Below are 17,760 nucleotides of genomic sequence, written 5' to 3' on the forward strand. Positions count from 1 at the left end.
GCATCCAGTTCCTTTGTGACCACATTGTAGTATTCAATCAAATTGATCAAACAAGACTTCCCCTTTAGAAACCCATGCTGTGTCTGAAGTATTACTGCTGTCTTGTTTAGGTGATCCTGTATGACCTCCTTAACCGGTAACTCCATTATTTTCCCTAGAACAGAAATAAAACTAACGGGTCTATAATTATTTGTATCACCCTTGGAACCTCTGTTATCAACTGGGGATACATTTGCACATTTTTTAGGCGTCTCCGTAGCCAGGTGGGAAGGAGCAGCAGTACGTAGCACACGCTTCTTGATTAGACCGGGGTTCGAGCCCGTCACCACCAAATACGGAGGATGCGGAAAGGTCAGAGAATGACCACCGCATATTCCAGAGCAATATGGCCTTAGTTGCTAATGCTCCTAAAAAAAACCAAACCAAAATTTGCACATTTCCAGTTGATGGGACCTCATAACTTCAACAATTTCTCCTCCACTTTGCTCTCAGTTATCACAAAATCACTTAGTTCCCTGTTAGAGTTTGATAAACTTCTGGCATTCCCCTCCTTGAATAATTCCTCATGTGTGACTGTAGATGCAAACTACCCATTCAGTTTATCAGCTACTTGAGCAGGATCATCAATAGTCAAACCATCCATGTTAAGTAAGTGAACCAATCTGATTCATCCCCTTCCTTCTAGAGTTTACATAATTAAAGAACTCTTTGCTGTTTTTCTTTGCATCCTTTGCATCCAAAGATTTCTCATAATCTGTCTAACTCCTTTGTTACTTGATTACAGACTAGTTTATATCTACCTTAGGCTTCTGTGTTGCTTGATAATGTCTTATAATGGGGGATTTTAACTTCCCAGATATTGACTGGAACTTGTGAGTTGGTCACTCACACACTAGTAAGACTTTTGTGGATTTATTGGATGATTGTTTTCTGCAGCAGCATGTTCGAGAGGCAACCAGAGAAAGTAATACTCTTGATCTGGTTATCAGCAGTGATCATTCATGTATTAAGAATTGGCAGATAAAGGAACCACTAGGTGGCAGTGATCACAGTGTACTGCTGTGGGATTTACTTAAAGATTTAATTACCATCAGGGGTAAAGGAAAGGGTTTTTGCTTCCGTAAAGGTGAGTACAGTGGTCTCCGACAGTTTTTAAATTCTGTGCAGTGAGATCAACTGACGATGCTACCAACAGTAAATTCTAAGTGGGAAGCATTCAAGGAATTAATCATGGATGCTACTAAAAGTTTCATACCTATTAAGAAATATTGTCAAGGTTTAGGCCTAAATGGTAATCTAATGAGGTAATGAGACTCGTAACAGAGAAGAAAAATGCATGGGATGCATATAAATTATCAAGCGACTCAGAAGCCTATGGCAGATATAAGCTAGTCTGTAATCAGGTCACAAAGGAGGTTAGGCAGGCGAAGGCAGATTACGAGAAATCCTTGGCAAAAGATGCCAAGAAAAACAGCAAGGATTTCTTTGCTTATATAAACTCTAAAAGGAAGGGGATGAATCTGATTGGTCCACTTGATATCGATTGTTCGACCGTTGATGATCCTGCTCAGATAGCAAAAACCTGAATGAGTATTTTGCATCTACATTCACACATGAGGAGTTATTAAGGTTTGAAAATGGCAGAAGGTTATCAAATTGTAGCAGGGTGCTTAATGATTTTGTAATAACTGTGAGCAAAGTGGAGGAGAAATTGTCGAAATTAAACATAAGAAAGGCACCTGGGGTGGATGGGATCTATCCAGTTATATTAAAGGAGGCGGCAAAGCAAATAAGCAAACTATTAGCCATAATTATGAGAGCATCCTTGGACTCAGGGGAAGTTCCCATGGACTGGAGATGTGCAAATGTATCCCCAATTCACAAAGGGGGGTTGAAGGGTGGCACGAGTAATTACAGACCAGTTAGTTTAACTTTTGTTCCGGGTAAAATAATGGAGTCACTGGTTAAAGATGCATTGCAGGATCAACTAGACAAGGCTGCAGCAATAATTCAGACACAGCATGGGTTTGTTAAGGGAAAGTCTTGTCTGACAAATTTGATAGGATATTATGATGTAGTTACAAAGGAACTGGATGCAAAAAAAAATTTTGATATCATATATTTGGATTTCAGGAAAGCTTTTGACACTGTTGCGCATGGAAGACTATTGTACAAATTGGAGCAGAATGGTATTAAGGGTAAGTTGCTACAATGGATAAAAGGATGGTTAAGTGGGAGAAGATAGAGTGGTAATAAATGGGTGCTGCTCTTCGTGGACTAATGTTATTAGTGGAGTCCCACAGGGGTTCGGTGTTGGGTTCACTGCTGTTTTGTATATTTATCAATGATATTGATGAAGGTATATCAGGCTTAATGTCGAAGTTTGTAGATGATACAAAGGTTGGCAGGGTTGTTAATGACAGTAATGGCAGTGTGCTACTGCAACAGGATCTAGAAAATTTGGGCAGATGGGCTGAGAAGTGGCAACTGAAATTTAACATTAACAAATGTAAAGTACTGCATATGGGTAGAAGTAACTCCAGAGTGCCAACTGTGTAGTACTACACTTAGGGTGGAATTTTGTCAATGATATACAGGAATTTTGCTAGCAGGGAAAAGGAGCTGATTACCCCTTTGTATAAGGCAATGGTCAGGCCAGGCCTTGAGTACTGCGTACAGGTCTGGAGGTTTCATTTTAGGAAGGATGTAGATTTGCTTGAGCGTGTACAGAGAAGGCCAACAAGATTGGTGAGGAGAATAGGCTTAAGTTCTGCAAATTGCAGCGGCTGGAGACTAGGCACCTGTGCGGTGATCTGATTGAGGTGTATAAGGCCTTGAATGGGTTGAGCACATTGAATTCTGATGGGATCCTTCCACTTGTTCAGATTACGAACCTAAGGGGGCATAACTTCAAATTGAGGAAAGGCAGCTGGAGAATAGATATATGGAAATTTGCATTTAGCCATCAGGTTTTTAATTTCTGGAACAAACTTCCATCTGTCACTTTGGAAGTTGATAGCTTAAATAAATTCAAGGAGGAACTGGGCAAACTTTTAGAGGGATGTTTGTGCGATATTTTTTTTGGCTTATTCTACATAAGCACATACTCTTGCTTTCTTGCATCACATGCCTCTATTACTATTACTTTTACAAAAGGAAAAACTATGTGATTAGGATTGCCTTGTATTCTGGAAGGTGAACAACCTGTGTAAAGTCATTAGTAATTTCAAAGTCCTTGGCACCTTGACCATCTGGGTACATGTGACTAGAAAACAGAAGCCAGCTGAAGTTGTGAACATTAAAATTGCCTCACTCTTAGGAAAGTTGGACAGACTGTATAAAGTAGAGTTTCAAGGAAAGGAAGGCAAAGAGTTCCAAGTGATTAATGGAGGTGGGAGAATGATAGAGGCAGCAGAAGAATTTAACAGAATGGAGTAATGCGATTTTAAACCATAGAAAATCAAAAAGAGGTTAATTCCAAATTATAAGTTGCTGACAGGGAATTTCAGAGTGGACATATGCACAAGTGTGCATATGTCCAGTTTGAAACAAAAGGAATCGCACAGTGAATAATCAGAACTTAGATGAGTAGTGGTTGAAGCAACCAATGTTAACATTGGAACTGAGATCATGTATATTTGTGAAAAGAATGTATTGTATGAAATAACGAAAATTTTGGATATGATGCACACACACACACAGCAAGTATAAACCCAGCTACTTGACTTAACTTGTCCCTTGACAATGCTTCCACATACACACTATTCAGAATCTCCCTCCATTCACTATCTGGCAAAGCAGAGGCAGTGAGATTATACACTATCGATATTCAAATTTTCCCTACTATGGAATATTGTTCCCACACATCCCTCAGGCTTCTAGACTCCATTTAAGGGATGGCAGTTTGGTTAATTAATGAGCCATCTCTTGCAAAGTCTATCCATTATGTGTCTCATAGATATTCTGTTCATGGGCAGCTCTTGACTTTATTGCAGGTTGGACATACATAGAGTATAGATATATAATGGTTACAGCTTGTTTTCTGAAAAACAGAAAATGTTTGAAGATAGAAAATTAAAATAATAAGCTCATCCTATCTCTTGCTATTTACAGGGACATTTCATGATGCTGTCTTGCTATAGCTTGACTGCTTACAGAAGATTCTCAGGACATGGTTTACATAAAACGAATTGCCTGTGTGAGAAATTGAGTCTGACACAATATAAAATGTCTTAAATATGGCGTAACTCAATCATTAGAAAGAAACTCAAACTGAAAAGACAAAATGTATTTACACGTTGACCTGAGCCAATCAGCAGACCAAAACGCAAATATGCAACATAACTAAAGTTACAAAGCAGGCGCCTCCGTAGCCAGGTGGGCAGGAGCAGTAGTGCATAGCACATGCTTCTTGATTAGACCGGGGTTCGAGCCCGTACCCACCAAATACAGAGGATGTGACAGGTCACTGAATGATCACTGCATATTCCCAGCCTGGATAAAGGGTGAGGGTTGACGTCAGGAAGGGCATCTGGCTGTAAAAATTGCATGCCAAAAAAAAAAACTGAAGTTACAAAGCAAGAAAAGAAATTAAATACCAAGTTAAAAGATTTAAAAAAAAAAAAAACACTAACTCAAAAGACAGAAAATGAAATTAATTAACAAACTATATTAGAATAGGGGTAACCATATCAAATAAAAATGTCAAAGGGAGCAGAAGAATACAAGAAAAATGCAAATCGACTGTGTACTATCTGTATCAGCATTTGCTAAAATGTAAAATAAATGTAGTGTAATCTTTTGGGAATTTTCAGGGTTATTGTCAACTTGAAAAAGTGGTCACTGTGATTCTCTTAAACTTTTTTTTTTTTTAATCCCCTTAAGTGGGTACCCATATTTACCATGGATACAGACACCCACTTATAATAATTTTTAAATATCCTTATTGGGTCAACCATATTTAAGGCTTATTTTCTGTTGTGTTAGTCTAAGTTGCTCTTATAGCAGCGTGTATGGTTCTTTTGTTGTTAGCAGGCCATGACAGAAATGACAGTTTTTTAGAAATTTCCACAGGGCCAGTGTCCCCTTCTTGAAGTATTCACTGTGATTCCCCTATAATTTCCTGTGCGTTTCTTCTTAAGTTGATGACTCTATTGGACTTAAGTTGACGACTATATTTCTTCTTAAGTTGATGTTTATATTGGGGAGCTTGTTTTCTGCAGCAGTTACAGCATTCTTTAAACAGGAGACTACATCTTTGCTGTATTGGGAGGGTATAGGCCCTGTTTATATATCTATAATTATTTATTTTATTTGGTAGTTTCATTTTTTTAATTTTCACTTGAATGAAGATGGCATTTGGCACCATTTTAGCATTACCTGTTGCAGTTTGCAACACAGTTCCTTTAATGTGATATAATATGTTTAATTTTGTAAATTATGATTGGATTATACCATATTAATTTACATTGTTGATATTACTACAAATATTTGTCTTGGCTAAGTAGTGGTGTTTATAAAATTATACTTATAACTGAATATAATTCAAAAGAGAATACAGTAAATGTTTATTTTTGCAGTTTCCAATGTGAGATTAGTGGTTCTTTATTGTGCATAGTGTTTTTGTATCTTTCTTGTGGAACATAATCATTTTATGGTATAAAGGGGCACAGTATGTTGAGGATGCACTGTACTTATTATTCTTAAGTACCATTGCTGTACTTGCTATGAAGGAAATGTACAGTAATAAAGACTTTTTTTTTTCTCTTTCAAAATGGCATAACCATTCTGAAAAGAGAAATGTGATATGTGAGCATTTTTGAATTTATCATTGTGATATGTGAGCATTTTTGAATTGGTGTTTTGATTTTTTTTTTTTTTTTTTTTATGAAAACCCCAAACACGAAAGGTATCAAAACCTATAGTACATAGTACCGTGCACGGGTTGAAGGAGAAGTATGGGGGGGGGGGGATGCCGGAAACTTAGCTCTAGAGACTAAACATGGATTTCACCACTTCAAGCCTCCAATAAGCAAAGTGGTGGTATTTCACCAGTTGATGAAAGTGAATCAGATGACACTGATGATTGGAATCTGCACTAAGTTTCTCAAAACTAGCATCGTGGATTAGTATAAGACATGAAATCCACAATAATTGGAAATCAAACAGCAGATTTTTGATGTGTGTGTGTGTACTACCATTTTGAAAAAAGTATGAGTTTGTGCCATCTGACTGTAACATTATTACATATCTGGCTTGGCAGGCACAGAGTTTCTGGTAAGACCACCTTTAAGTAGTGTTTTCCATTACTTAGGGCAGTCTTACCAGAAACTTTGTGCTGTGTCTTGATCTTGATCTTCTCAGGAGTTAGTGGGAAAGATAGAGAGTAGCTTTCAGGATCTGCCCTAACTTCTTGCATGAAGTGGCCCTTCACATTGTATATTGTGGCTATTCTAGAAATTTCTTCTGCCATTCCTGGTTGACATGGGAATATGAATGTGAATTTATTTTTTTCGTGCATTTTTAGTAAACACTAATGATAAAGGAACTCCCAAATTTTCGTGCCGAGCACTGTTTTGTTCAATTTTTAAGGTGAAACTAATTCTAGCATACTTATTTTTTTTGTTTGTTTGTTTATTTATATGGAAGGAGTGGAGGTCTGCAATTTCCAGGTATGATTCCAGTCACTAAAGTATCAGACACCACAACTTAGGTGTGTATTGGTAGTTCGAGGATCACAAATCTAATTTGTATAATGATTTCAGCAGGAGACAGTGTCTTTCCATGTTGCATTTCCCTTTGCTAAAGTTAGTTTTTCTAGCCATTATATCAATGGCACCATAACATCTCTCACTGCGTCATGGATATAAGACTGCGTGATGAAAGCATTTATGCATGTTATCACATAATCAATAAACAGTGAAGTAGTAAGATGATTTTTGCTTATTTTCATGATATTGCAGGCAACCCCTGTATAACAATGTACTTCTACAACACAGTTTCACTCTAACACGATTGATAAATTGCAGCAGTTCTCGCACAACGTAGAGGAGTTAGTGGGAACACGGTTAGAAAATTGTGGAAAACCTTGCATAACGTGGTGCTTTTGTGTGGAGGCAACCCTGTTATTATGTTGGATGTAATTTTTCAACACATTCATTCTTTTTTTGTGAATCTCTGCTGTTGACTTGCTAGTCATTATGCATAAAAAAAAAAAAGATATCCCCGTATTTTATTTTGTTGGGAAATCCCCATGTTAGGTTCTGTGCTATCAAACTTGTGCTTGTTTGAGACCATAACAATTTGTGACTTCGAAGTGTGCGGTTCATGACTTTTAAGGGTTTTTGTGAGGTTATTTTGGTTTTTATTTGATTGTTTATAATTTTTCCGGGTATGTATTACTAAACTTTGTTTTTAAGAACTGTATTGGAATAATTTCTTTGTGAATTAAATTCCAGCTCTAAATTATGCCTAAGGAAAGTAAAAAAGCACTGCTCTTTCTAAAAGAAACTATTTCTCTAAAATAAAATATACAATTTTTTTGAAATGTCTTAAAAAAGAGGAAAGGTATCATACATTGCAAAAAATTTAAATGAAGCAATGATCTGGACCATAAAGAAAAATGAACAGAAAATTAGAACTGCTGTTGCTGCAAGATCTTTAATTTCTACAAATATGACAGCTCGTTCCCAAGCACTAATAATTGAGAAAATTGGAAAAGCACTCAGTATTTGGATATTACTATTTTTAATAAAAATTGTTTCCAATAGTTATAAAAAATGGTGTATTTTTGTTAGCTTTCGGAATGTAACCCCCCCCCCTTTTGTACTGATTCTTAGTCCCATATAACACTGTTTCGCACTACATGAGATTTTATAGGAACCTAACTACTGTGTTATATGAGGGTTACCTGTATTTCATTTTGAGAAATTGGTACAAGATGTGAATGTAATGACTATAGGTATTTTAATCAATAGAATTTAATAATAGTAAATGAGGAAACAAACTTTACAGGAAGATATGGTATAGAATAATTATTAGCAGTTGAAAGTGATCATTGATTGTATGACTGGTAAAGCATATAACAGCAAAACGTTGCCCTAAATGATTGAGTATTGATTCAAATATGGATGGTAAACAAAAATCTGCTTAAAAAAGTTACTAGTGAAAATGGACTGCCTGACTAAACATACCAACAGATCTCCAAGTTTGCTTCCAAACTTGATCTGTTACCTGCTTGATTTTGTCTTAATAACGGATATCCAGAGTTTTTGATCCTAAACATGACAAGATTGCGATGTTATTTAGTATATTGAGTTATTTAATATACTTTCCACACAGGCATATCAACTTTATTTTTTTTAAATTTGTGTACACTGATTTCCTCTATTTCTACTTTTATATAGCATATCACTCTTTTTAATTATTGCTTAATACATAAATTTATATTTTTTATGTGTATAATAAACATTGCTTCTTTAGTTTTTAAAATTGAAATTAAATATAAATAATAACAGGATCAGGTCTTCAGTATGACTACCAGATTGCAGAGTCTAGGCAGTCTGGTTGTTTGCTTGAAACAAACAAAAAACACAAACCCCACCTAATTTTAATCTGTTTTAAAAACTTCATCACTAAAAGAAATTCTTTTTATACATATTTTAGGTGAAACTATGAGATGTAATCAGTTAATGTAGTATGATATTGCATTACAGAAAAATAACTATAGGTTAATGAAAGTTTTGGTTTAGAAACGATTTTGCTGATGTGAAAAAAAAAACAGAATGGGATCAAGTCTGGTTGTAGCTTTTGTAAATAATGCCATAATAATACCAAGTGTTGCTTGCTTGCTTACTAGAAACAAACTATAATGTACATCATATAAAAGCATTAATAAATGCTTTCATGATGAGAATATTTGTTAAAGTGTAATTGCTATATAATTTGTGAAGAAAAAACATGTTAATTATGTTTTTGAAAACCTCTTAACACTTATGAACTAAATGAAATATACTTCTTGTTTGCATAATATTTTACAGGATGCTCTGAAACATGCTTTAAATTTGAGAGAAAGTCCAAACACAGTGGTTTCAAGTCGCACCGACAGCGGTGTCCATGCCTTTATGAATACTCTTCATTTTGACTTAATTCATCATGATAATAAACAGAGCTATCTTCCTCAATTCATTCATAAAATGACAAGCAGGTATTTAATTTATAAAGGTGAAGAAATTGTGTAAGTATTGTTTAAATTTTCAAAAAAAAGTTTTAGTTGCGGCTTGTTATTTTTGTGTGTTTGTATGCACGTGAATGCATGCGTGCAGCAATATAGTATCTTAATTGCCTTTATTTATCCTTTCAGCAGTGAGTTTGCTGCATGTGGGAGGTTATTTTTTTTATTTTTTCCTAATTATTTTCACAGTAAGCGTTTTGATTTTCTGAACTAAGTATTTAACATGGGGAATAAAACTAAACCTATCATCAATAATAATATTTAAGTATTTTTAATTTCTAACAATTTTTATGGCCTCATTATTTATGCTAACATTTGGTGGTCTGTTAAGATTCAGTTACCCCTTTAGTAACATTTCTTTTGTTTTTATTATTGAAATTTCCAATTTGTGAACAATACACCATTCATTAAGGTTACATAAGACATCATTAGCCCGCTCCTCCAGCTCAGGCCTAGAATTACCAAGGACTACACTACAAAATCATTACCATATGCGACTTTCACGATTTTCTCTTGTCGAATAGCAAGCCCACCCATCAAGGACCATGTTCCGGCACTCAGGGCCCAGAACGGATTTCTGAGGGCAGTCCCTAGTAGAGCATGCTTAATCATGCAATAGCCAGAGAAAATGGCAACGGAACAATTCTGAAAGTAACTTGAGATAATTCTATAAAGTGGTGCAGAGACTCTGGCCTCCCAGAACCTTGCCAGGATGCTTTGCCATCATACTTACTTAGTGTTAGCAGACTGCATAACAAATTTAATGGCAAATTTAATCCATAACAAATTTAATGGCATCTACTGTTGATTTACCCTTTGAAAATCCAAACTGTGTAGAGATCTGAAGGTTCTTGTTTTGATAGTAATATTTAAATCTGCTGACCATAAGTTTTTCTAGGACTTTCCCTAGGATAGGGAGCAATGCTATAGGGTGGTAGGAAGAAGGCTGATTTACAGGTTTCTCTGGACTTTTAATCAGAATCTTCAAATTTTCTTGTTTCCACAGAAGCAGAAACATCCCTCAACAAGACACATATTAAGTAAAGTAGTTATTAATTGCGGTGTGACTTTCTATGTTCTTTTAAGAATGATCACTTCTAAAAGGTCCCAACCAGAACATTTCCCATCCTTTGTGGAATTTATAGCATCTGATATTTCCTGAGAGAACAATTCTTCATCAACAAGACCTGAGTAAGTTAGATGTTCCATATGTAAATTTGACTATGCAGTACATTCTGGCACTGTAATATCTTGTTGAATTATACCATCCAAGATTTCATTTATTGATTCTGACCATGACAAAGTTTCATGGCCATCAGGAGACAAAATTGAACAGAAGCTTTCACTGGGGTGTATCTTGTCTGTAACTAATTTATATGCAAGCCCCCAAGAATCTTCTTTGCGAGTTGTACTCACCATTTGCTCCCAGGCAGCCTTTTTCTCATGATAAATTTGGTTAAAGTAATTGTCTGGCTTGTTTATAAATATCTCCCAAATGTTCCTCTTAGCCCATTGGAAGCTGTGCCTGGCAGTTTTTAAGTCATTTTGCTAGGTTGTTAAAATCTGGGTCCACCAGGGCACATAATATTTTATTCTTAACTTCTTCCTAAAAGTATTATTATATACTCCTTCAATCAGTTCTTGCACGCCGACCGGGCTAGCCGGGTGGGTAAAGCGCCTGCCTGGCAACCCAAAGGTTGCGGGTTCGAATCCCGCCTCGGGCTTGGATCAAAGTACTGCAAAAAACCTTGGGAGGTGCACTATGGCCGCAGAAGCCAATGCGTCAATAACTACCAAAAAAAAAAAAAAGTTCTTGCACAGCCTCCACCTGAGAAGCAGTTGGCAATTGACTAATATGATGAAGATTATCAGCCGTGGTAGCATCTTGTAGTTTTAGATCAAAGTCATTCCAATTTGTCCCTTGGGTTTTGTATCATGGAAAATCGTGTGAATTCCTGTTGGCTCTATGAGCAAGATTAAAAACTACATCAAATGTTATAGCATTATGATCACTTGCACTCCATGAAGAATGCACTTTCCAATTCCTGATACCATTACCCAGTGTTGTGTTTACAACCGTAATGTAAATAAATGATTGCCCATTTGCCGAAACAAATGTGGGGGGGGGGGCAACTGTATTACACAGCGTCAGGTTATTGGTCACTATGAACGCTTCCAATAGTTCTCCCTCGGAATCAGTATTGAAGCTATTCCACAAAGTAGAAGTGATGCCATCTATGTAAATAATGACACACCTTCCCATAAGTCTATGTAATGCATTCTCAAGATAATTCAGAAAAGGCTCAATAAGTTGATGTTGGCTGCATTGAAAGTATATGGAAATGAAATTTACCTGCCCAAAGGAACCCTCTAGGCAGGCACACGCTGCATGCATGGAACCTAATCCTGCAATTTTAGTGACTGTAATTTTTGGGTCCACAACTACCAGAGCCCCCAAACTCTAGCAGTTTGCATGGTCCAATAATTCTGTCTGACTGAATTATTTTTGATGTGAAAGGCAGACCTTTAACAGCACCTATGTAAGAGTACACCTCCTGTAAAGCTAATATCTTTATGATTTCCACATACATGGGCGTGGGAAAATTCTCGGGGCACACCACATCAGCTTCACCTAAAGCTGGACTATCGGAAGGAGCCAGACCCTGTGGCAAGGGAGATGGAGAGGCCTGGGTAGGGTTTTTGGTGAATTAGGGCCTTGGGGTTTTGGTTAATAACTTCTACCAGGGGCTGTTGCTCATAATGATCTGTCTTAGATGGTTGCTCAATGACTCGTCTTGTTTCTCTGTTCTGTTGGTAGGGAGTGAAGTAAGGAATATTAAATATGGCATCTTCTTGTCTATGTTCCACTTCTAGATCAACATTAATAGCTGAGAAGGATGCACAGGCTTGAGCATCCTCTGCATCTATCGAGTTTATGGCCATCATGTTTGCAACCAGGTTCAGAGCTTTGTGGTACTCACGGCATTGTTTGATCAGCTGACTTACCTACCCCACAGCAACATACTACTCTTCAGGTCAGTCATCTGGTCCCAGTGAGCAAATTTCCTGTTTAATTTCTTTGTTCTGTGTTTGGAGTTCTTGGTTGAATATGAGAAGGGTGGACAAGCATTTGAAAATTTGAAAATCTAGAAGAAATGAAAAATTCATTTCTTCTAGATTATGCATGTACTCTTCTGCCTGCATGGCAACCAGGTTTAAGAAGTTCTGCAAATACTTAGTCTGTTACGCTTTTAAGCATATACTTCGAGTCATTGAGATCCACAATGTCCTGACAGCCATAGCATTAATAGTGTCTGCTTGTGAGCAGATAGGGCGATTTACATGAAGACAAATCCTTGGGACAAATATCACAACCAAAAACGTTTTGAATATCAGAATTGGTTAGAATTCTTGAACTCGTGTGTTCCACATTACTATTCCTGAGACAGGCATTTATTGTTTTGTGGCCATCAATTTTATCATCTTTCTTGTCTTCTGTATTATTTTCAAAAATTTTACTTCCTTCATTGTTTCTCAAGTCACTATGTACATCAGCAGCCAGGATAGGGATTGGCAAAGCAGCTTCTTCCAATGTATTGCATTCTACCATGGACACATTTCTTTTTTGCTGGGGGAAATCAGGCTTATTGGAGGTTCTTGCAGATCCTGTAGACCTACTATTAGAGCAACGTTTTCCCAGCGACCCTTTCCTCTGCTCATCGGGATAGGCTAGAGTATCCTGACATGCTGGCAAATTCTGTTTTAATTATTTATTATATATTAGGGTTTCATCTGCAGAAATAAAGCAGAGATTACATATGCCAGGAGTAACTGCAGTTGTCACATTTGAAAACTGATCCAGTAGTTTAGTTTACTTCACAACAATGAAGGAAAGCATGAAATCATTTTGATTCAAATTAAACTAAACATCCATTAAACTAAATTAAACTTAACACATTGTAATTCATAGGATTGTAATAGGGATGAAGAAACACCAAAAGGAATGAGTTGGATGATTGCTATGCAATTAGCATTAGTGGAGGCATATGGTGCAAGAAAGCAAGCTTATACAGCATCAACCAAAAAAAAAAAAAAAAAAAAAAACCTTTCCATTCCACCCATCTATTCACTCCAAAAGTTTCTCCAGTTCTTCTTTGAATTTATTTAAACTATCAACTTCCACAACAACAGATGAAAGTTTACCCCAGCAATCAACTACCCACTGGTTAATTTCTACACAACTATTTTACAACTGTCTTTCCTCGATTTGAATTTATGCCCCTCAGGTTCGTAATCTGAGCAAGAGGAAAAATCCCATCAGCATTGAGCCTGCTCAAACCATTCAAGGCCTTATACACCTCAGTCAGATCACCTCTCAGGTGCCTAGTCTCTAGACACTGCAGTTCATTACTTAAGCCTTTCTTGGTAACAGCATCCCTTTGTTCCCCCCCTCACCAATCTTGTTGCCCTTCTCTGTACTCATCCTTCTCTACATCCTTCCTAAAATGTAATAGGGATGAAGAAACATTACAACACTCAAATTTATCGAATAACAGATTGAATGATTAAAGTACAAGCTACTTTTGCATCATGTGCAATAAATGATAGTATTGTTGAGACAATTTGAAGCTTCACACTCTTATTGTCTTTCTAGTTGATACTGTGTGCATACATGATAAATCATGGTTGCCAATACAGTGTATTCAGTCAAACTCAGTTATAGCATCATTCAGGGAACTGGCATTAACCAGGTTATGTTATAACCAAGTTTGACATTTTTTTTTTTTTTTAAATTGTACTGAAATTAGGTGAAATTGAATAATATAATTTTATCAACAGGTATAAAATGCATACATATCACGCATAATCATAATTGTTGCACACACTGTTTACTACATAAATAATATTGGACAAAACACGTATATGTCCAATATTATTTGTATAGTATATTACATGTTTAATAATACTTTTATTATCTAACAGGAGTAATCTGATTTTTTTGTTTTCCAACAGAAGCATTTTTCTAAGTTATATTTAATTTTTGCAGTTTGTGAAACAATGTTATGATTGGCTTCTGTGTTTTTATAAAAATTATCAAAAAGTTTAGCAGCTTGAAGTGCTTCGCTATTAGAACTTTCAGTTTCTATATCTTCTTCAGCTCCACCTTTCTCACCCATTTGGATCTTCACTTCTGCACATCAACATTGTCATTCATAACATATGCTTACTGTTTTCTTCATAATTTATTATTAGTACAGCTGAAACCTATTAAAATGCAATTCCATGATTCCACTTATAACGTGATGCAAGAGTGGCTCCTGTTTTTCATCAGTTGAAATGTGTTTTTAATCACTGAAGATCAACGTTTTGGATTCTCTGTGACAATATTTTCAGTTTAATTGGTGATATTTTTAGTTTAACATGAATCTGTGATATGCATTATCCTTTGATTTCCATAAGAACAATAATAAACAACTTATAAACTTTACTGCAAAGTGTTTGGACATATATAGTATTTTTTTAAAAAGTTCACTGGATGCATATAAAATTACAAAGTCATTTGCATACAAGGCACAATCCTTTTGTTGTTTCATGCTGGTAATGATCTGTTACCGGCATGCAACAGAGTGCATTATGTTTTCCTTTTTGGGAGCATTTGTTAATTTCAAAACACTAACGTAACAATCAATACAACCATGTGAAAAAGCAGTTTTGTAAGTATTGATTTGGTTTTGTGACAAAAGGTGAGCAACATGAGGTCAACAACAACAAAAGGTTAACAACATGAATATTGATTTTTTAAATACTTTATTGTACAGTGCATCAATCAAAGATTGAAACAATGCAATTGCATATTATTTCCATTATTATTCTCTGTATGATGTTTCTTAGACGTAGTATTGCAATTATCACACAAAAAAAAGACAAGCAAAATTAATAGTACATATGAAGTTTGAATGGTGAAAAATGCTATAATTTTCTGATGCAATCCCACTTATATCGTGATGTGATTTTTTGGACCCCGAGCATCATGTTATAATGGGTTTCACGTATATTAGTAGTGACAAATGATGCAAGAATGCCAGTTTATAAAGCATCAGCCAAAAAAAAAAAAAAAAAAAACTTCCCACATCACCTGTCCATCCACTCCAATAGTTTGTCTAGTTCTTCCATGAATTTATTCACACTACCCATTTCCACAATAACAGGTGGAAGGTTGTTCCAACAATCAACCACCCAATAGCAAACTTCTGCACATCTATCATGCAGTCATCTTTCCTCAATTTGAATTTATGCTGTGTAATAACATGTCACAATGTAAACTTTTAAAAGAGCAGAAATAATTGAATTAAAAAATAGGCAGTGTATCTAAATGCAAATTTGACTTTAATGCACTAAAGGAGGGGGTTCAAACTTATACGGCAGATATGTGCATATTGCTGTCAATTCGCTGGAAATTTTGTTTTTGTAGCCCATGTATGCAGTTTAAAAAACATAACTAAAGAAAATGGCACAACTTATATGGAGATTTTTCTTAACTGGCTAAATTGTGACATTATAGCAGAGTTGTTTTTTTCCACTATCGCTTTAACCAAGTTTGACTCTATTTCATTGAACTAGTCAAACTTGTTCAAGTGTGAAGCACTGAAATTACTGTTTCCAATTGAGGTTGCAATATCCAATGTGTCATATAGATCATGATTACATATGCTATATTTTGCTTCTTTTATTTCTACAAAACAAGTATATAGTAGTTTTTTAAAGTTCATATAAGTGGCAGCTTCTGTTTCAATTTGTGTCAAGTATAGTGCTGTCATTTTAAGTCTCTTGGAACAGCTTTACAAGAGACTTGAAGCATTACTTGATCAAGTAAAGCTTTCAAATCTCTCAATCTTAGCAATGAAAATTGGTAATGAACAAACAGTTATATTTTGAGAATATTGTGTCATTTGAAGACCTCAAAGTGAATTTACTATTAGCATTCAGTTTTTCAGCTAGTTACCAGTGTACTGCTTTCCATTGCTGGAAAATTTCTTTATCTTGGGCTGAATTTTCCTATTTGTCTTTCCTGGAATACAGGTAACCCTTATATAACATGGTAGTTAGGTTCCTATAAAATGTCGTGTTGTGTGAAACCGTTATATGGGACTAAGAAAAAGTACAAAAAAGGGGGAGTTACATTCTGAAATCTAACAAAAATACACTATTTTGTTAACAAAACAAAAAATACACCATTCTAGATTTCGTGTATCTTCTACTCTCTTTAAAAAATCAATAATCTGGGTTTGTTTCCTTTTGCTTGATAAATCTTTGTGAATTTCATTATATGGAACTAAGCATTTTTGAAGCTACCTTTTGAACTTTGGGCTCCTTTCATTCAAAAAATAAGATTCTAATTGCTCAGCAAACATTATGCCTTTTTAATAAATATATTTATTAAAAAGCATACGGGAAGTATGCTTTTTAATGTAAAATTTGGAAGTTTAGAATTTTAATCCTCACTTATCATCTTATCTTATCTTATCATCCTCTTATCTTATCAACCTCTGATGCCATTTCCACCAAATCTGCTTCGCCAGCCTCTTTTTTTACCAGTAATTCTTGAACGTCTTCATTAATCATATCTTTTGTTATTTTTTTAAGAGCATAGACGACTAAGGCCATGTTACTCTGTGTATATTGTCTATAAATTGCATGTGTCCTGAGGTCAATTTTCTGTTTTGCTGGATGAAAAAACCATGCTACCCTCGACTGAAGCCGATTAACTCAGCCACGTTGTGAAAAAGACCCATAAAAATTCCTCCTGTCATTGATGGGATTCAAACTCAGGTCTTTTCCACCTGGTGTGGGGAGGAGGAGGAGGAGGAGGGCAATTCTATCAATTATGGCATCTCCATAGCCAGGTGGGAAGGAGCAGCAGCAGTGCGTAGCACAAGCTTCTTGATTAGACCGGGGTTCGAGCCCGTCGCCACCAAATACGGAGGATGCGGAAAGGTCAAGGAATGACCACCGCATATCCCGGAGCAATATGGCCTTAGTTGCTAATGCTCCTAAAAACCAAATAACAAACAAACATTTCTATCAACTGTGCTATCCATGAGGGCTCCAGTAGTCATATCATCAAAACCTTCACACTTAAAATAGCAAGTTGTACTATAGCACTGATTCTGTTTTCTGCCAGTTCGACCATATTTCCTGAATGAACTGACTCTGACCATACTTTTTTCACATGCATTTAATGTTGACGGTTTTACTTCTTTCAGCAATAAAACTATGATTCTGATACAGTCCACAATTGAGAAATGTTTCCATGCCTCTATTACTTCAATTTTTTCCAAAATCCATTGTAACGATTTTCTGATGTAATGAGTTTTCATGCAGGTAGAAAGAGCTTCTTCAAACCATGCTGATAGTGGGAATTATCTCTCTCTCATAGTTGACAAAAAGTCATTTGCTGTCTTTTCAATATTAGCTTTCCTCCCTTGCATGATAGCGAGACAGACTTTTTGCATTGGAAGCAAAATATC

At 35.9% G+C, this 17,760-nt stretch overlaps 1 protein-coding gene across 1 annotated transcript in view; it reads left to right on the plus strand.

The window, feature by feature from the left end:
* LOC150076007 (tRNA pseudouridine synthase-like 1) overlaps positions 1–17,760 on the plus strand; it is an 82,411-nt gene that overhangs the window by 8,530 nt on the left and 56,121 nt on the right. The window contains exon 3 of the mRNA XM_090387647.1: positions 9,039–9,235. Coding sequence (XP_090243773.1) covers positions 9,039–9,235 — 197 coding nt within the window. The remainder of the gene's footprint in view (positions 1–9,038; positions 9,236–17,760) is intronic.

The sequence above is a fragment of the Mastigoproctus giganteus genome, chromosome 13 (genome assembly GCF_048544385.1).
Source record: "Mastigoproctus giganteus isolate SK-2022 chromosome 13, ASM4854438v1, whole genome shotgun sequence".
Classification (NCBI taxonomy): domain Eukaryota; kingdom Metazoa; phylum Arthropoda; class Arachnida; order Uropygi; family Thelyphonidae; genus Mastigoproctus; species Mastigoproctus giganteus.